Raw genomic sequence first — 19,087 nt, 5'->3', positions numbered from 1 at the left:
GATGCAGGTCAGAGCATCACTTCTGGGCTATAAGGAAAAGAGCTGCATCCTTCAGCTGCAACTTTGCTCTGGACCACAATATGAACACGCACAGGCTTTAGACTCCCAAACCTGCAGCCCAGAGAGCACATGCTTACATTGACAGATAAGAGCAGTCCACCTCACTGAGCAAAAACTACTCTGAAGGATGTGCTCTGGTGTGCTTGGTATTACAGAGCTCAGGCAATGGGCAAAAGCTTCCAATAAGCACCAGGTTCAGCTTGTGTACAGCTTTGTGACAGGTTTTCAGGGCTTTTTATGCAAATACAGCCATCCTGCTGTAAGTCATTGGTGGCTGCACCAGTACAAGCAAAGCAGAGCAGCAGAGCTGTGCTGGGGAAGCAACACAGCAGCACCAGCACAGCTGGGTGGATACAGACACAGATCCAGGGGTGCACAGCATGAGTGGAGAAGCCAGAAAAGCAGGAGACCCCCCTGCAGTGGAGGGGTCTGTGCACGAGGGACTGTCCCTGGAGCAGGCACTGCAGCCAGGAAGGGAGCACACTGCCCAGGCTCATTTCCCTGTTCACAAGGTGTCCTGGCAGGAGGAAGGTTCAACCACAAATAAGGTGCAAAGTCTGACTGCGCTGCAAGGCTTTCAGCAATCATTGCATGGGGATGGACTTGCTTCTGACCCCCTTTGGGGTGGTGGCTCCCAAACACATAGATCAAAGCATCTCCTCCCTGTTCTCCAGCATGTGCTGAGATCAGCAGCCCCTGTGGAGCAGACTGCCTCCTCCTCTCCCCTGGAGACTGGCCCTGTTCAGCTGGGTCTGCAGCCCTGCAGGATAACCGACACAGGGAGCCCACAGACCCTGACCCAGAGCTGGGGACCCACTCTCCATGTCCCTTCCCACAGCTCAGCCCAGTTCTCCCCACCACCCACTGCTATACCCCGAAGATGCCCTCGCTGCAGCCCCACTGCTCCTTAAGCAGTGGGAGACCATGGGGATGCTGCAGCATGGCACCAGCAGCGCCAATGGCCACACTTACACAGTGGAGCTCTGGTAGTTCTTCACAGGCAGCCCCTGTTCTGTCCTCACCAGCCTCTGGAAGGAGATCCCTGAGGAAAGAGCAGAGGACATGAGACACAGCACTGCTGCAGACTGCTCTGCCTCAGAGGCACGCTTTGCCTCCTAATGTGATGCTAACCTGGCTGAGCCGCTGTCCAGAGCGGGCACAGCAGCACCAAAAGTCCTTGTGGGGACAAGACTCAGCCACCATGTAAGTCTAGGGGCAAAGAATGTAAAAGGTAAAAGCCCAGAGCGACAGTTAAGCAACCAAAGATTGGGATGGGAGAGATGCTCCATCCAGTCCCTTATGCCACACTGTTGATGTGGAATGCGAATTGCATGGATGCTATTTAGCAGCTTCTGCCCATTGCTTTAGCTCCCCAGGCCCTGGATCTCACTTATGGACAGCAGGTCACTGCCACCTTCTCTCCCACAGAGACGAGCTCAGACTGGACCCGGCAGAATTGAGGCTGGCATGGACAGTCCCTGTCCCCATCCCTGGGCTGCCATCGGAACCTCCTACGAGGTGACATTGGATGGACCTGGACTGTGTGGCAACAGCACAGCCCATGTCATCCCCGAACAGCAGGACTGGGGCACAGCTTGGGAAACGCGGTGTTAATGAGATCCATCACCTTCATTGCTACAGGCAGCCACATCCCAACACCAGCTGCTGCTTGGCAGCCCTGCTCCAGCACCCATGAGCAGCACATGTTGCTCATGCAGGCCCCCGATTACAGCAGCACTCACTCCCCCTGCAGAGGCATCACCCCAGTCGGCACATAAAAGCTATCTCATTCTTGGCAAATACTGACAGCAGCTTGGTCTCAGTTAATATTCACCCTCCTCTCAATAAAAAGCTTTTGCTTCAGCCTTGAAGCAGGTCACAGAGGCCACACAACAAGCTTATAAGGTCCTGGTCAGCTTACCAGCAGAGAACACGTTTTCTGCTGTTCTTGGCTGCAGCTGGGGGAGAGGCCACAGTGAGGGGCAGCACTGGGCTCCCCAGCCCCATCAGGCCAACACCTCCCACACAGCATCTTTTGGCAGGGGAGGGGAAATCTCATCTGCTTGTAGGAAGGGAAAAGCTTTTGGACCAAAGTCCCCAGCTCACACAGCCTCAGGGACCAGCAATGGTGGTGCTGGGTCAACAGCACTTCCCCTCCAGCACTGGCACTTTCCCAGCCATCTGTAAACACAGTCCCAACTGGTGCCATAGCAATAAATGACCAGGAAGGAGCTAGGGAAGTCTGTGGCTGCACCAGCATGGGGTGAGCATCCCCACATCTGTGCTGGCCCTGCAGCTCTGAGCTGGAGGCTGAATACAGCACAACAGACCAGCCAGACCCTGCCTGGTGCCCGTGGCCATTTATGCTGGTGGAGCCTTGAGCTGGGGATAGAAGAACCAGTCCAGTGCCAGCACTGCAGAGGGTTTATTTCAATGTTTGTTCCTTTGAAAGCACCTTTCACCCCATCCGCACCTACAAGCTCCCACCTCCGCAGAGACCCTGTTTCATGTCCCCGTCCTGGCTCTACAAAGCAGCTACCCAGATTAGGGATGGGGGTAAGGACCCAGCCCCAGCTCATGTACCCATCCAAGGCCTCCCAAGCCCTGCTCGGAGCCGGTCGATGCCATGACCCTGCGCAGGAGTAAACAAGGCCTGAAATGTGCTCTGTGTGATACCAGCTCTCCATAAGCCACCAACAGACAGGGAGATTAGGGGAAAAGGCCTTTTAGAAATAATTGGAAGAGCTGCTCCATTGGGAACAACAGGACATCTACAAGGAGGCCTTAATTAGGAGGAGGGCTGCTGCTGCTGATAGATGTGCCCAAAGCTGTATCACAAGGTGTCTCAGCTGTAAAGAAAGAGCCAGAGAGCCCCCCAGCCCTACGGAAGGGGGGCTCTCTGGCTCTTTCTCCACGCAAGGGCAGGCTCAAGGCTCCAGCCACCTTGATGCTGATGAATGGCCCCACTGTTATCACCCCATTTACACCACTGAGCACCTCGGACAAAGCCCAGGGCTGGGCAGGAGCAGCCACATATGTCTTGCCATGGAAAAGACCCACCAGACCGAAAGGCAGCCAGGAAACAGTTACACTTTCTGCTAATTCACACTGGTCCAGAGCTGAGCCTCCCAAGGATGCACCCACCACCTTGCATGCAAGGCAGCCACCCAAACCACAGCCCTGCCCTGCTCCTCCAGAGGAATCCAGTGTCACCCTGTGCAGAGGATGGAGGGCAGAGCTCCTCACGTCCTGGAAAAGGTGAGGGTTGGGAAGCACGAGGTAGGTGTAGGCATCGCACCCAAGGGATGCATGAAGTGAGGTGGAAGAGCAGCACCAGAAGAGCCTCAGGATCCAACTTGTCACGGCAGAGGGTGGCCCAGGGGAGCAGTGGGGCAGGAGCGCTTACCAGGGGCCTTAAGCTCATCGCTGATGAAGGTGAGCAGCTTGCGGAAGATGTCGCAGTAGGGCACGGGCCAGGTCAGGAAGCTGTGGTACACACCGGCAGCTTTCAGGAGCAGGTCGGAGCCCGATGGGAAATGGGGAGCCTGCGGGGGGGCGGGGAGACACTGTTAGAAAGGGAGCAAAGACACGGGCTCGAGCACTGCATCAGAGTTTAAGGGCTTAGGCTGGAAGTGGGAGGAGAAGATCAGAGCAGAGGCTCATCCTGTGACACCCCTCCTCTCACAAAGCAGGGTCAAAGTACCCCCCCCCGGCACAGCTCTGAGAAAGCTCCATCCGCTCTGCACCTTCCCAACCTCCCGGCTGTGGCTCACATGCCAAAGCCTATATATACATTTCTTTTTAACAACCAGAGATCCATACAGATGAATGGCATCACAGCCTGTGCTTTTGCAAGACCTGGCAGCAATGATTTCCTCGGGATAATGATGCATTGTGCTAATAATAATAAGAAGAAAGGGTTTCCTGTAAGGGCTCCGCTCCTTTGCGGCACTGCTGCCTTTACATTTTGCACAAGTAAAGGCTAATGAAAAAACTTTGCCTTCTCTGCACAGAGAAGGGTCCATCTCCCTTTCTGATTAGCCCATCTTAAAAAGAAAACCCACTGAAGCTCATTTTTTACATCTCTCAGCTCAGACAATGGTTGCCTGGTCTTGATCCCTATAGATTCTTGTAGCCTTTTCTGAGATTAATTGATCAGACCATGATGTTTCAGGCAAAAGCCACTCTGATCTCGGTGACTGCTCTGCTGGGCTCCACAGGGAATGACTCTGCACCCCATGCATCCCCAGGGGCTGGGATCAAGCTATGTGCAGCAGCCTCACGACTTACATACAGGACGGCGTAGTAGAAGAGCAGAGCCAGGGGCATTACGAGGTCGTAGTCGCACTTCTCCTGCACCTGTAGGAAACAGCCCGGAGCAGAAGGATGAGCTGGGGTGCTCGCCATGAGCGTCACCCAAAAGCATCCTCGGAGGTGCCAAAGAAACTTCCCAACAATACAGCCAAGCACCCAACCCAGCACATCACCATCCCCAAAACTTTCCTTGTCTCCATGGGAAAATAACCCTTGAAGCCCCAGTAACCCACACTAACAGGACCAGCAGGTCAGCACAGGCTGCTGCTCTGCCTTCAACCTCAAGAAGCTGGATTTGGTCATGTTCCCAGCCCTCTGATCATGGCATGGTTTGGGTTGGAAATGACCTTAAAGCTCCTCCAGCTCCAACCCCTGCCACGGGCAGGGACACCTTCCACTAGAGCAGCTTGCTCCAAGCCCCTGTGTCCAACCTGCCCTTGAACACTGCCAGGGATGGGGCAGCCACAGCTTCTCTGGGCACCCTGTGACAGCGCCTCAGCACCCTCACAGGGAAGAGCTTCTGCCTAAGAGCTCATCTCAGTCTCCCCTCTGGCAGGTTAAAGCCATTCCCCTTGGCCTGTCCCTACATCCCTTGTCCCAAGCCCCTCTCCAGGTTTCCTGCAGCCCCTTTAGGCACTGGAGCTGCTCCAAGATCAGCCCAGCCTTGCAAAGCTCAGCAGCATGGCGCACACCATATATTCTTGTCCCAGCCTTTGCCACTGAATAGCCAGCAGGATTATTTCACTGAGTGACACACAGCTCAAGGATACACTTGTCTCCTTCCTGAGCACAGGAAAGTGCAATAAACCCTTACATAAATCCTAATAGACTATCTGCAAACGCTATCTGCAACTAAACACATTCCAGCTATTAAAAAATATAAATGGATGAAACTGAAAATACAGCTTGGCAGCCTTTCTTTCCCCAGAAAGGTAACATTTACCCCATCACATGAATCCCAGTGGAGGAGTTAGGAAACACATCACCATTTCCTGCCACATCAAAGGATTCCTCCAAGGTCTTCCCAGGAGCAGCCCGGGGTGACCCTGCTCAAGCGATGGTGCCTCAAGCCTCTGCAGGACATGATGGGACCCTATAGGCTTGATAGGATCGGCCCTGCTGCAGCTTCACCTCCCTCCTGTGCTTGGCCCCACGCTGCACAGTGCAAACCTGCCTGCATCCAGCATTCCAGCTCCATGCCTGCTCTGCAGGAAGCCCAGCAGAGCTACAACAAAGTTTCCATCAAAACCAACAGGAAACTTCCCATTTGCTTTGATTTGGACTAACAGCTCCCAGTGTACACCAGGGGAAGGTGTGGGGAAGTCTGGCTCCATGCGTGCAGCCCCTGCATGGCACCAAGCAGCACTTTGGGAAATCAAACCCCTTCCCCGTGGATCTCCAGTGCTGCCAAAGAGCAGACACTGGCGATGGGTTTTTCCCTTGTAGCTCCTCATGTGCTGAAAGCTGGTGGGACACACAGAGTTGCTCCCATAAGGGTTTTGGACCTGCAGACGCAGCAGCACCCCAAGCTCCAGTGCTCCAGCAGTACCTTACCACACCCCCAAATCACCCACCATTCCATGGGGAACCGCTTTAACCTGCCAGAGGGGAGGCTGAGCTGAGCTCTTAGGCAGAAGCTCTTCCCTGTGAGGGTGCTGAGGCGCTGGCACAGGGTGCCCAGAGAAGCTGTGGCTGCCCCATCCCTGGCAGTGCTCACAGGTTGGACACAGGGGCTTGGAGCAAGCTGCTCCAGTGGAAGGGGTCCCTGCCTGTGGCAGGGGTTGGAACTGGATGGGCTTTAAGCTCCCTTCAACACAAACCAGGCTGTGACTCTGAAGCTCTGCAAAACCCCATTTCTGGCAAGCCCCAGAGCTGCCCCAGCCCCAGTCCCCCCAGAACTCACCTCCTTGGCCTTGCCGAGGATCTTCTCCACAAGGATGACGTAGTTGCCGGCGTCCCGGCTCACCAGCTCCTGCAGGCTCCAGCAGTTCAGGCACAGCCCAGCTGCAGAAGACAGAGCTGCTGTCACCCACAGCCAGCTCAGGGAGGTCACAGGAGGGATGAACAAGGGGAGGGGGTCAGGGTGAAGGCGTTTGCTGCCTGTGTCACATCACGGTGAAGAAGACCTCACGCCCTCATTCTGAACGATCCAATCTCACCAAATGGGGCTTATCTCCACAGCATGGCTTCATCCAAGCACTCAACTCGCACAGCCCAATGCGCCCAAGCTCGGCTGGATGCCTCTTCCTCAGGGAAGCTGGGTAGCTGACATGCCTGCACTGCCATGTGCATGCTGCAGAGGCCAGAGGGATGGTGGATGCTCACCTTCATTGTGCCTGAGCACAGAAAACCCATTGGTGTAAGCCTTTGCTCTGCAGCCCCTGTCCCAAACGCCCCGGATGCCCTAACTATGAACTCACTCAAACCCTGCAAAATTCAGTTCCTATCAGGCACACATCCAACCCCCTCCAGCTGCATCACACCTGAGGGAAGATGCTCCATCTCCTCAACCAGCTTCCCCGCACCCTGGCCATGCACATCAGCATCATTAAGCCTGCCCAGCATTTATTCCATCTCTTAGCACCTTTAGATTTCCATTAAATATATTAAACCCCACCAGAAGTTTAGGCATATTGAGGGGTGAATTGCCATGTGAAGGGATGGAGAGTCCTTCACTCCTGCTGACTGAAACCTTCCCGGCCTCCATCCCCAGACATCTGCCTCTTGCTGCTGGGACCTGACTGGTGACAATGGCCCAAGGTGTTTCCCGAGGCCACCGCTCTCCTTGGAGGTCAGGGCCACCTCCCAGATGGCTCTAGAGGAAATGATCAGTGTGAAGGCTGCCGGGCGCCTCCATTCATCCTGGCCTCGCCTCCCAAGGGAGGAGGCGGTGCTCGTCAGCTCCGCCAGACCAGGACCTGCAGCACCTCCTCCTCCATCCAGGGACCCGGCACCGCACACAGACCCCTACAGAGAAGTTATGGGGAAATGTCAAGCAAACAGCCTAACATCTTTATCTCCATTCCACACTGCCATGGATTTTTTCACCAGGAGTGGATCCAGTCCACACAGCTCAGCCACAGCCCGTGGCAGGGTTCAAAGGTGCTGGCATGGGGGCTCCTTCAGTCTCAGTCCAAAAGCAAACCCAAGAGAAACAGCATCTCACACCGCAGGGAGTGGGGCTAGTGATCTCAGGAAAAATAAATACAAATACATCTGCTTTTTACTCAGCAGCACAGAAACATGGGCACCAACCTATGTGCATTGCCTGCCCCTCTGGAGCTACCAAGGAAGAGGCAATGCCATGAGCAGGCAAAAGGACAGTGTATTCACTACAAAGCCACAGGGCACATTGTCTGCCCCATCCCTCAAACATTATCCCTAGATGCAGAGGCTATAAATTCATCAGCCATACAAAGATGCCATAAAAACACCTTTACACACCTTCTAGGTGCTAAACAAGATGAGGTTAAACCACGGGAGAGGTCTGCTGTGGTGGCCCAGCCAGGAGAAGGCCAATGCCAAGACAAGCAAAACTAGCTCTAAGGTTGCAGAGAGGCTTCATGTGCCCTCTGTGGACAGGCGTTTGCTTACCAGGACACACACTGCTCCTGTGCCTTCATGCCTATCCAGTCTGTCACTGAATTAAGAGGGCAGGAGCCTTCCCCCATGGGAATGCTCCCCTGCTGCCACGCAGCTTTTCCCTGTCAGTGAATTGTTTTCCCACTGGGAAGTTCCCAAGCAGTTCAGATGCACTCGCTGATAGGTACAGCTCCAAGTTTTAATTCGCCTCATCCTCCTGGCACCTCGGTGCATGTGCTGACATCCAGAGCACAACCTCAGGTCGTGATACCCCATCAGCGAGGCCATGGCCACAGCGAGCCGGTAACTCAGCGATGTTCCGCTTCCCTTTTGAGCCCCTCATAAGCCAGCACAATGGCACAAAGCCATGGCCCTGCCGACAATGACTCCACCAGATTGCTTGAACCAATCAGTGTTATCCCAGAGTGCGGCATCCTCCAGGGAAAGCCGCAGCACCCGCGGGATAGCCAAGAGGTGCTCTAAGCTGCCAGAGCTTTGCTGTCCTCGGCAAGAAGCGGCTCATGTGTGTATTAAACGTCCTGTCCTGCTTCAGCCGAGAGGGATGTTCCATGCGTGAGAGCCGGACCCTGGCGTGGCCACCCTGGGCTGCCCTGGCCATGCGGAGCAGGAGCCACAGGAGCAGCAGAGCTGAGCTGTGCCGGGTGCATCGCCAGGTACGGAGAACACCGCTTCCTGTGCGAGTGTAACCACATACACAAATAGCCCAGCAAGACCAGGGCTCTTTCCTTCCTTTCACTCGAGCAAGGCAGGAGGAAACTGCAGCAGCAGCAGCAGCAGCTTGCTGCTTTATTCTGCACTGAATGGGGCAGAGGGAAAGGTGCTGAGCTGCTGCCCTGGGGAGGAGCTGGGACAAAGGCACTGTGAGTGGACTGGGAGGACAGGCAGGTAGCAGAGACAAGGGCAGGGCTGGAGGGAAGCTGAGAGCTGGGCTTGTTCAGCCGGGAGATGAGAAGGCTCCTTAAGGGGAGACCTGAGAGCAGCTGCAGTGTCTAAAGGGGCTGCAGAAAACCTGGAGAGGGGCTTGGGACAAGGGATGTAGGGACAGGCCAAGGGGAATGGCTTTAACCTGCCAGAGGGGAGACTGAGCTGAGCTCTTAGGCAGAAGCTCTTCCCTGTGAGGGTGCTGAGGCGCTGGCACAGGGTGCCCAGAGAAGCTGTGGCTGCCCCATCCCTGGCAGTGTTCAAGGCCAGGTTGGACACAGGGGCTTGGAGCAAGCTGCTCTAGTGGAAGGTGTCCCTGCCCGTGGCAGGGGTTGGAACTGGAGGAGCGATGTTACCTTCAAACCCAAACCAGTCTGGGATTATATGATTCTATGATAATTCAGACCTGAGGTCTTCTGACCCATTTTGGGGTCTTCTACAGGAACTCTTTGCTGAAGGACAAGGATGGGGTGCCCAAGGAAGTTGTGAATGCTCCATCACTCCATCCCTGGCAGCGTTCAAGGCCAGGCTGCTCAGACCCTTGGGTGCCATGGTTTAGTGTGAGGTGTCCCTGCCCATGGCAGGGGGGTTGGAACTGGGTGATCTTAAGGTCCCTTCCAACCCGAACTATTCTATTATGCAGACAGGTATATTTGAATAACATCACTATGAGCAGGAACTCTGTTTAACTCATGGCCATGGTAAGGCACTGGGGTTACCCTGGGATTGAAAAACAGTGCCAGGAAGCAGCAGGCTGCCACTGTCTGAGATCCTGAATCTGGCAAAGAACATTAACCAAAACCACCAAAACAGCTGTATCCTTGCTAAAAATAATGTGAAATGCAGCTTGAAAATGCCGGACACAACAGACCATGCTGCAAAGCAAAGTGTCTGGCACTGACAGGCATCAGTCAGGACAGGGCATCTACACCTGGGTGGGAATCCCCTCCCCTCCACGCACAGTCCAAGTCAAGAGCATCCACTTCCCAACCACTGGGACCAGTCAGTCCCTGCAGCCATATCCCCTTCATCCAGACTAAAAGGGACATTTGGGCATGGCGAGTGACGCTCCTAATGTGCACAGGTCTGGAACAAAAGTCCCAGATGACATTAAAAGCAGAAAGGAGCCACCCCACCAGCAAGAACCCTCTCCATCCTTCTGCAGATGTCCTGCATCCACCTGGGTCACAGCTGAGTGCTGCGGTAACAGACATTGCCCGCTCATGTCCAGCCTTTAATCCAGCAGTACCCCCAACCCCTTCTCTCCAGGGCTGCTCTCAAACCTGCATTGACATTGGGGGTTGCCCTGGGTGCAACTGCACCGCTTGAGATGCCTGCAGCACGGCAGGAGCCAGCAGCAGCGGCCTCGGAAGGATGCAGCTTTGTGATTTCTAAGAAGCAGAGCACGCTGCCCCCCTCCCGGAGCAGCCCCTCTGACCGCAGCGGTGGCGTTTCCCCTGGGCTGCACCTCACGGGGCAACTGCCAAAGCGGAAAAAACACAACACAAAACTAGAAATCAAGCAGCCACAGCACATGCACGAGCTGCCGGCGCCCGCAGCGCTCGGGCTGGCATCGGCTCCAGCTGCTGGCAGAAGTGACACAGTTGGATGAGTGGAAAGCAAATGTCTCCATTTCCTCCCTCCCCCAGACCCACTCCCACCATTTCCACTACGTCCTCACCAGAACAAGGTCCTTTGCTCCAAGGGGCTGCCCAGGGAAGGGCCGACTCACAGCAATTCCTAAGTCAGGGGACTGGAGGTGAGGAGGCAGCAGCCCCTCGGGTGATGCCTGCTGCACTGTGCAGCATTCCAACCTGCAGCTTCCAGAGCCCCCTGAGGAGGGCATAGTGGCTGGAGACAGCCCAAGCGCTCCCACCCAGCCTGCCAGTGAGCTCAGCAAGAAAACCCACAAGCCTGGAGAAATCAGTTCAAAAGTTAAAATTTGCAGGGTTTAGTAACCAGCACACCCCGATTCCGCACTTGGCGCTGCAAGATTTCAAACACTGCGTTTCACTGCTTGGTGATTAACCTGGAGGATCTCCACACCAGATCTGTTCATTTGTAGAATCCCAGACTCGTTTGGTTTGGAAGGCACCTGAAAGTTCATCCAGATCCAACCCCTGCCACAGGCAGGGACATCTTCCACTAGAGCAGCTTGCTCCAAGCCCCTGTGTTCAACCTGGCCTTGAACACTGCCAGGGATGGGGCAGCCACAGCTTCTCTGGGCACCCTGTGCCAGCGCCTCAGCACCCTCACAGGGAAGAGCTTCTGCCTAAGAGCTCAGCTCAGTCTCCCCTCTGGCAGGTTAAAGCCATTCCCCTTGGCCTGTCCCTACATCCCTTGTCCAAAGCCCCTCCCCAGGTTTCTTGTGGCCCCTTTAGGTATTGGAAGACTGCTACATGGTCTCTCTGAAGCCTTCTCTTTTCCAGGGTGAACAATTCCCCATGAATGTATCTAGATGATTGCACCTGAGCAGGATCTTAAGCTTCTCTTTATTACAGCTGAGCAGACTGAACTCCCTGGGCGCCACATGAGAAGTATCATTGAACACTCCTCCTCCTGCTCACCAGTGACCTTCATCCATCCTCACTGGCATCCTTCATCCCTTCTGACTTGTGTGCAGCCCCATGGCAGTGACACAGCAGCTCCCTCCCATCCCTGGGGCCTCCTGGGCACTGTGTAGCCTCTCCAGCAGCTCACCATTCACCATGACCTTCCAGCCCCCCTCAAACTCAGCAGCCCAGCACTGCCAGCAGCCAGACCCAAGCCCAGCACTCTCCTCCACCAAAGGCTCCCCCCATTTCACTGCTCACCAGCAAGAAATGAGCTATTTTTCTTCCTTTAGCACACTGTGATTTGACCATCGTCTCTCTGCAGCGACACGAAGGAAGGGAAACTCTGAAGAGGGTCTCCAGAGGTTGTCTTTTCTAGTACTTTTCTAACATTTTTTCTTGTGATTCAGAAACAATTTTTTTCTTTGGTTCCTCCAATAAACGCTGCAGTTCAAGAAAGATTCTCTGTTTAGACCCCAGAGCTGACCACAGGCTCACGCAGGGTATAAACCTGTGATGGCCAAAGCACTTGTGCTTCTCTTTGCTGACTTCACCGACTACAGCTCTTCAGTCACACAGTGGGGGAAACAACGCATCGGAAGTGATTACTCACCCTCTCTGGAGCCACCTCCTGTCAAATTATGTTAAAAAAAGGCATTAAATAACTTAAAAATAAACACAATCTCCTCGGAAGGTCTCATCCCAAAAGCTGCAGCGTCGTGGGTGCTATTTTGGTGTGCAGAAATGGTAAAAACGAGGGGAAAGCAAATAAACTGGGAAATACAAGTGATGTAAGAAGTTCAAAACAAGAAAGGAGAAGGCTACAGCAGAGTTTAGAACAAGCTGGATAGATTCACTGACCGACCATATGAGGAACAGAGCCCTGCCATAAATAACAGCCTGGATCTGACACAGCAGTAATTAAACTGTTGTTTGTAATACGGGGAAGTCAGAAGACAAAACATTTCTGCTCTGATTTTGAACAGAAATAGGATGCACTGCTATGGGTGTGGGTACATCTGTGAATTATGCTCTGTTTTCCCCAAATCACATGTGTTACCGCAATAATGAAACACTTCCTACTCCGACTGCAAGGGGGTAGGATGTGGAACAGCAGCTCCTCAAAGCCGACATGGACATGCCATGGGGTAAAGTACTTAGAAGCAGCTTTGGCCACGCAGCGCTGCTCTCGGAGCTGTCCCACCGTGGTACTTGGGGCCATGGCACAGGAAAGCCATTAACATCACATCCACCAACCACTGCGGGAGCAGGGCTCTCCGGTCACGCTGAACATTTTTGGCAACAGCACAACTGTTTTCGATGAAAGGGAACTTTCTGATGTGTAAAATGCCCGAGATCTCCTCGGAATGCCAGTTCATTCTGCCAAACCCCTCAAAACCCACATGAAGAGGACTGAAAGCAGCAGGCAGAGAGATGGGGGGAAATCATTATTACTGAGGGATCAGTGGGCAGCAGAGCTGTTCCCAGCAGAGCCCACAACCCCCCGACCCTGCCCCACACAGTCTGGTCTTTGCTAATGAACCAGAAAAGTTATGAAGTCATTCTTAAAGGCTGCCTTAACATGACCAGCAGCACTGAGGGGCTGGGATTAGAGCAAGGCAGAGATTATGAGTGACACAGGAATTGATTAATTATAATTACAGGAAGAGGCAAGTTATGCAGTGCGCGGTGAATGGCTTGGCACGATGGACTCCTTTGGACATGCACTGGAATGGTCGTAAGCTTGAGCTCGCACTTCCAGGAACGGGGATTATAGGTCACACTTCAGGGCCAGTTTGCCCAGAACGTGGGGAGCCCAAAAGGACCCATGAGTCCTGGTCAGAAACAAGACACAGGGTGATGCTCCAGCACAGGTTGCTGGCATCACTCCAGCGGGTGAGGAAACGGGCATGGCCAAAGGGATTACTGCAGTACTTGGCAGAAGGTAGGACATTGCTTGCACCACTTTGCTGACTTACAGGTAAACAGAAAAGCAGAAGGGGTTGCAGACAAAAGGAAATCTGAATTTGACAGGCCCCCAAATTCATTTCATTTCTTCCATTCACAAGAGGATTTGGGAGTGATGTAACTGCAGCCTGCAAATGCCAGGAGGAGGAAGACAGATCAAAATGACATTCACAAATGACTTCTGCTCACTGCTGCTCTAGCCTCACTGCTGGCATCCCAAACTGCTCAACATGGCTCAGATCTTTATGGTCACCATGGTATCTGGTCTAGATTTAAAAATATCCCCACACTTGCTTCTGACAATGCAGAATAGATTACACCCATAGGTTTTGAGGACTGCATGCATTAAAGCAAGGCAAGGCTGGCTGATTACACAAAGGAGTCTTTCCTCATAGTGAGAAGCATAGAATGCTTAATTGTCTCCAGCTCAGGCATGGACAACTGGCAAGAAGCCGTGCATCTGATAAATATACATGTAAGACTTAACATGACTTGTTCAACATCTTCCTACCACAGCAAGAGGCTCAGGAAGACTCTGATTATATCTTGGATCCTACCTCTAACATTGAACGCTGGAAAGGAGAAAAGGCCTCCAAGCCTCCAGCAGCACCAGCAGCTCTCTCTTACCCAGGTGCCCAGGTAGGTCAGCAGATCGTTCAGAGGCTGAAGAACAAGCTCATGGTTAACAGGTCACTTACCAGCCCACCTGCTGGAGAGCGCATCTCTGCTAAGCCCGTGTAAACATCTTTCCAGAGCGTGGTAGATCCTGTCCTCCGTGCACGTGGTGTGCTGCATTTTAATTCATCTCCTACACAGAAAGAAGGAAAAAAGTTAGCATACCAGGTCCCTGTTAAGTGCAAGGAAGAGAGCACTACAACACTCCTACTGTAATGAAGACAAGATCCTCCTGGTAAAGCACCATCCCGTTACTGCCTCCTGCCCACCCCAAAGCCAACCATGCACCCCAGTCCGCTAGCCTGTCTTCCCCTCTGCTCCCGTAATGCATCCCAACCACGGCAAAGAAAAGGAGGTGCACACATCCACAACCCCATCATGAGAGGCTGTGGGGCCAAGGCACCCTCTGCTGACCTGCTGCAGGCACATCTGCCTTCTCACAGTTTCCATCTTTGGAAGAGATCAAGTCTAGCTCACGTGTGTGCGGCAAGGAGGTAACAGTGGGTTAGCCTCCATTGAAGATAACACAGCAAGAGATTACAGCTGCAGCACCTTGCAGTGGGCTGGATGGGAAATATACAACAGCCCAGGCTGGAAGGGATCTCAAAAGATCACGTAGTTCAGTGTGGGAAAAGTGACAGCAGAACCCAAACTCCTCCTTATATGAGCCACGGATCATCCTTGGCAACTAGTGTCCAGTGGAGATGGTCACAAACCCATTCTCAAGTGCCAACCTTGTACGAGCCAGGAAAGCCTTAAGCTTTCAACTGTCACCTTGCTGCCAGCCAGCCAACATGAAGAACAGTTCCATGCGTCCCTGCAGCTATGCAGGAAAATACAGAGGGGGCCTCAGCCCCAACATCCCAGGTCATTGTGAAACTGCAGATTGCATGCCTGGCTGCACCCCTTTCACAACACAGCCCTGGACATCTCGTTTCTCCACCACAGCTCAGGGTGAAACCTAAACTGGGGTAGCAGGGACTGTGCTGGTGGCAGTATGACTTTATTCCATCCAATTCATACGTATCTGGGACACCATGAAAAAAGCAACTTGTCCAAATGTTTACCTGTCGGAACTGCCCCAACCATAAGCAATCAGATAGATGCCCAGGCAGACTCCCTCTTCCCCTGCAGTGCCACCCTGGCATCCAGAGGGACCCTGGGGCAGGCATCTCTCTCCTCTCCCAAAGCACAGAGATGGCTCCATCCCAGAGACTTTGGGTTGGAGGCAACACAAATGCACAAAAATAATCCAGGAACAAGAAATAAAGCCTGCCAATACTACAAAAACTCCCTGCCAAGGAGGCCTTTGCTTTCATCCCAGACAGCACGTCCCTGTACCTAAGCCACACACGTAGTTTCCAAAGTGATCCCAAAGTACTCAAATCTCTGCTTATTTGGTCAGTGTTTGACAGCATTCAGTGGTGGCTGTGCCCATCACAGCTCCCCACCTCCAGGCAGGCAGGAGCAAAAGCCACTGTGATCTCAGCAGAGGTTCCCCCTGCTCAGTGCACTCAGCGTGGCCATCTCCACCCACATGAATTCCTGGCACTTCCACCAAAGGGCTCAGTAAAGCCATGCCCAGCTGCTGGGGCTCCCTGAGAGCCAAGCGAGCAGTGAGGCTCCAGCCCTGCCACTGGAGAGAAGTCACCAAAGAAAAACGCACAAGCAACCACTGACCTGCCAGATGCAAGCTCTCTCCTTTACCCCAGACAGTCTCATGGGCTCCCGCCTCGTGTCCCACCACCACAGGCTGTTATTACGGTCTTCACCATGTTCTATCCATCCACAGCGTGTGCATGAGGAACACCCAAGAAGCGCTCCGCCACGGTGCTGAGGACTGAATGAGCAGGGAATCGGCACATCAGCACCTTAGTCATGACTTGTGGCAAGAGGAAAGCAGTGACTAAGAGCACAGTGTGACTCACAAGCGGCCTTTACAACACCCAGCTCACAAAAATACACCTCCCTGCACGTCAGCTTGTTTCAGGTTCTTGGAGGGGAACATGGTCCTCACACCACACCAGCCCAGTCATCCCTTCCTGATGCCTCTCGGATCCCAGCGCAGGAAAGCAATGGAATTTAAGGACAAAATATTTAATATATCAGGAGGAAGATATCACCATAACTTTCAAACCACAAAACAGTCTTTGGGTTTGTTGTTTTTTTTTTCCTGGTGTGCTATGGACCACACATGAAGTTAAACCTCTCCTCCCAAGGCGGTGATTATGGAAGCATTTTTTCATGGGAGAGGACTCTGCTTGTCCACCACAACCAAGGAGCAGGAACTTTGCAACCTCTTCTACTGTTTATTCCCCAAACTCTCCCTTCCTTTCCACCCACACGGAGCAAAACGTAGCACAGGGATAGTTCTGGAGGATGTTACCAGACTTTCCAAAGAGCTCCGTTAAGCACCTCAGGAGCACCAAGACAGACAAGTGTTGTCAAGGTTCTTGAGTGCTTTGCAATGGTTTATGATGGTGTTCAGCAGCTCTTTGAATCTGTCCCTCCATCATCTCCCTCCCGCTGGACTCCCAGTAGCAGAAGTGCTAAACCAAGAGCAAAACCAGAGGTATTGGGAGCCGGTGGAAAGGGAGGCCCCATGCAGTGACCTGCCTGTGGCATGTTTCACAACAGGCCAGGGTGAACGCTGCAAGCAGTCATGCTGTGGCACCCTTTGGGGGGACACTCATCATCAAGGCTGGCTGCTGCTCTGCACATTTCCAAGCAGAACAAAGCATTGCAAAAGATGTGGGCTTCCCTGCCTCTCTCCCAGGTGTCAACAACTCAAATAGAGCTCAACCACCACCCAGGGAAAAGAGAAGGGGTTTGATGGACCAACAAGACAGCAGGGAGGGTAACAAGAGACCAACACCGGATCATCACAGCTCTCCTGCCAGGAAATGCAACACAAAGCCCTCACATCTGTACAGCCCCACTGTGAAGCACCTACAGATATTGTTCCTAGGAGGCAGGAACAGAGAACACACTGCAGCACTTGACGGGAGCATCCTCATGCAGCATCTGAGTATCACCCTTGGACAAGGCATTAACCGCCCCTCTTTAGAGATGCGTACATACTGTGTACAGAAAAGTGTGGCTGGATCAACTGCCACTCCTGCCCGGCACAGGCTTGGCAGGAGCTGAGCAAAGCAAGAAGGGATTTATCCCACCACGCCTCATGTGTTGAACCCCAGCCTTACAAAATCAAGCTATGGGACTTCAAGCCCTGACTGTTCTCTAAGAAGAGATTGGTTTCCCTTCTGCAGTAACTATGTGCCTTAAAAGCAACACCCAAACACCATGCAAACCATACAGTATGAAAAAACCCCACCACCACCAAAAAAGTATCTTTTACTGGGCTGTGAAGCACAAAGCTGCAGGAATCCTCAGGGTGTCACAGCTCCATGACAGGGGCTTTCCACTCAGCTGAGACAGAACGTGCTGTCCCTGCTTGCCTTCACAGCCCTGGGACCTTTCCCCTTCACAGCTTTGCTTCTCAGTACCAGAGCAAAGGAAAACACTTCAGCTCCTTCATGCCCAGTATGATGCTGCTCCAGGAGCAGAAGGTCCCTCTGCACACAGCAGCCAATTCAAGGAGATGACTGAGGCCATTAGCAGTTCCAACATGGTCAGGACAGGGCACATGAGAAGGCAAAGGGGGGGTCACACAGGCTTTTCTGCAAGGAGACACACTTGCATTAAAGTCCACATGTCCTAGCTTCAACATCCAAAGTACTGCTTTGATCTGCGGTGGAGTCCAGGACAATCACCATTAGATTGGGACAGAGGGAAAGAGTTCAAAGATCAAGATTTTCCCTTCCATGATAGCAAATCCAGCAGGATCTCCCACATGCAGGAAAGGAGCTGGCTGAAAGTCCTTTACCTTCTCTGAAGGGACCCTGCAGCAGGGAAGCAACGCACCACTTCACCAGCACTGGAGAAAGCCTCCGGGTACCTGCACAGCAGGATAATGCCCTTTCCTGCCCTGATTGTTCCAAAACTGCTGAGCATCCCAGGCAGGAAACGGGAGAGGAAAAACAAGCCCCTTCACCCACAGGATCAGCTCGTGGATACGCTGCCCAGGTTTGCTGAGAGCCACAATGGGTGGAGGGACACTGGCTGCCTTGTGGAGATACTAACTCATGGGTTGATGTGAGGAGGTGGCTCAGCACTTGGCTCACTGCTGCAGTAGAGCTTAGGGCACTGAGAAGAAAAGGGCAGGAAGCCTGATAAGGCTAAAGGAAAAAGAAGCTTGGTCTGATGCTGCAATAGAAGGAAAACCACTTCATTGTGAATTAAAGCAAATTGATCCTACCCAGAGCTTTTTTTCAGGGCAAGATCCTCATACGAGCACCCCAGCAAGGTCATCATCTCCCTTGAAGAGCACTTCAGCTTTCTGCCTCCTCAAAATGGTCAGTGGGCAACAGGCAGGATGGGAGCTTTGGGAGATGCATCCCCATCGCAGTGGAGATGGATGTGCGGCTGCACCGTGCATGGTACCTCCTCCAACGAAAGTGCCTGCTTTTCTTATATTACAGAAGAAATCTTGGGGTTTAACTAACCTTAGCTTGCAAGATTTTACTACTGCCTCTACACCCATACAGGAGCCAAAGATAGAAACTCAGATCTGAGAGATGGAGCAGCTGGAGGAAGTCTTTGTAGAAATCAGGGCAATGAGGGGAGGAACCTGCGATTTTTAAGATTCAAGCTTCAGCCTTTACGTGTTTACTACTTGAGCGCTCTGCAAAGAGCAGGGAGATGAAGGTGATAAGATGTTCGTTCAAACCACACAAAGGCGGTGTATCAAAAGATCCAGGAGGTGACTGGTTTGACAAACATCCTTTCAGGGTGCTCACAAAGGACAGTGGCATCATCCAACCAGCCCAGCACCACACAACTGCCTTATAGGGCCTCAGGTTCCTGTCTCATTGAGCAAGGATGAAAGTTGCTCTTACCCTGAGCACTAAGAGCACCATGCCGTGGCAGGGACC

General features: G+C 53.0%; 1 protein-coding gene across 7 annotated transcripts in view; it reads right to left on the bottom strand.

The window, feature by feature from the left end:
* PIK3R5 (phosphoinositide-3-kinase regulatory subunit 5) overlaps window positions 1–19,087 on the bottom strand; it is a 58,023-nt gene that overhangs the window by 13,627 nt on the left and 25,309 nt on the right. For 6 of the 7 annotated variants that reach the window (XM_062610553.1, XM_062610557.1, XM_062610558.1 and 3 more), the window contains exons 2-6: window positions 14,117–14,226; window positions 6,278–6,378; window positions 4,351–4,419; window positions 3,467–3,605; window positions 1,033–1,102 (exon numbers count right to left, since the gene is read on the bottom strand). In XM_062610553.1, the coding sequence (XP_062466537.1) occupies window positions 1,033–1,102; window positions 3,467–3,605; window positions 4,351–4,419; window positions 6,278–6,378; window positions 14,117–14,213 (476 nt within the window). In that variant the 5' untranslated portion in view covers window positions 14,214–14,226. Of the gene's footprint in view, window positions 1–1,032; window positions 1,103–3,466; window positions 3,606–4,350; window positions 4,420–6,277; window positions 6,379–14,116; window positions 14,227–15,773; window positions 15,928–19,087 lie in introns of those variants that run through there. The other variant, XM_062610554.1, reaches the window with a different exon arrangement.

This window comes from Pezoporus occidentalis, unplaced genomic scaffold (genome assembly GCF_034315485.1).
Source record: "Pezoporus occidentalis ecotype Australia unplaced genomic scaffold, CSIRO_AGI_Poc_V1 ctg148, whole genome shotgun sequence".
Classification (NCBI taxonomy): Eukaryota; Metazoa; Chordata; class Aves; order Psittaciformes; family Psittacidae; genus Pezoporus; species Pezoporus occidentalis.
Note: the sequence above shows the minus strand (reverse complement) of the source record. Positions and strands in the feature narration are given on the sequence as shown.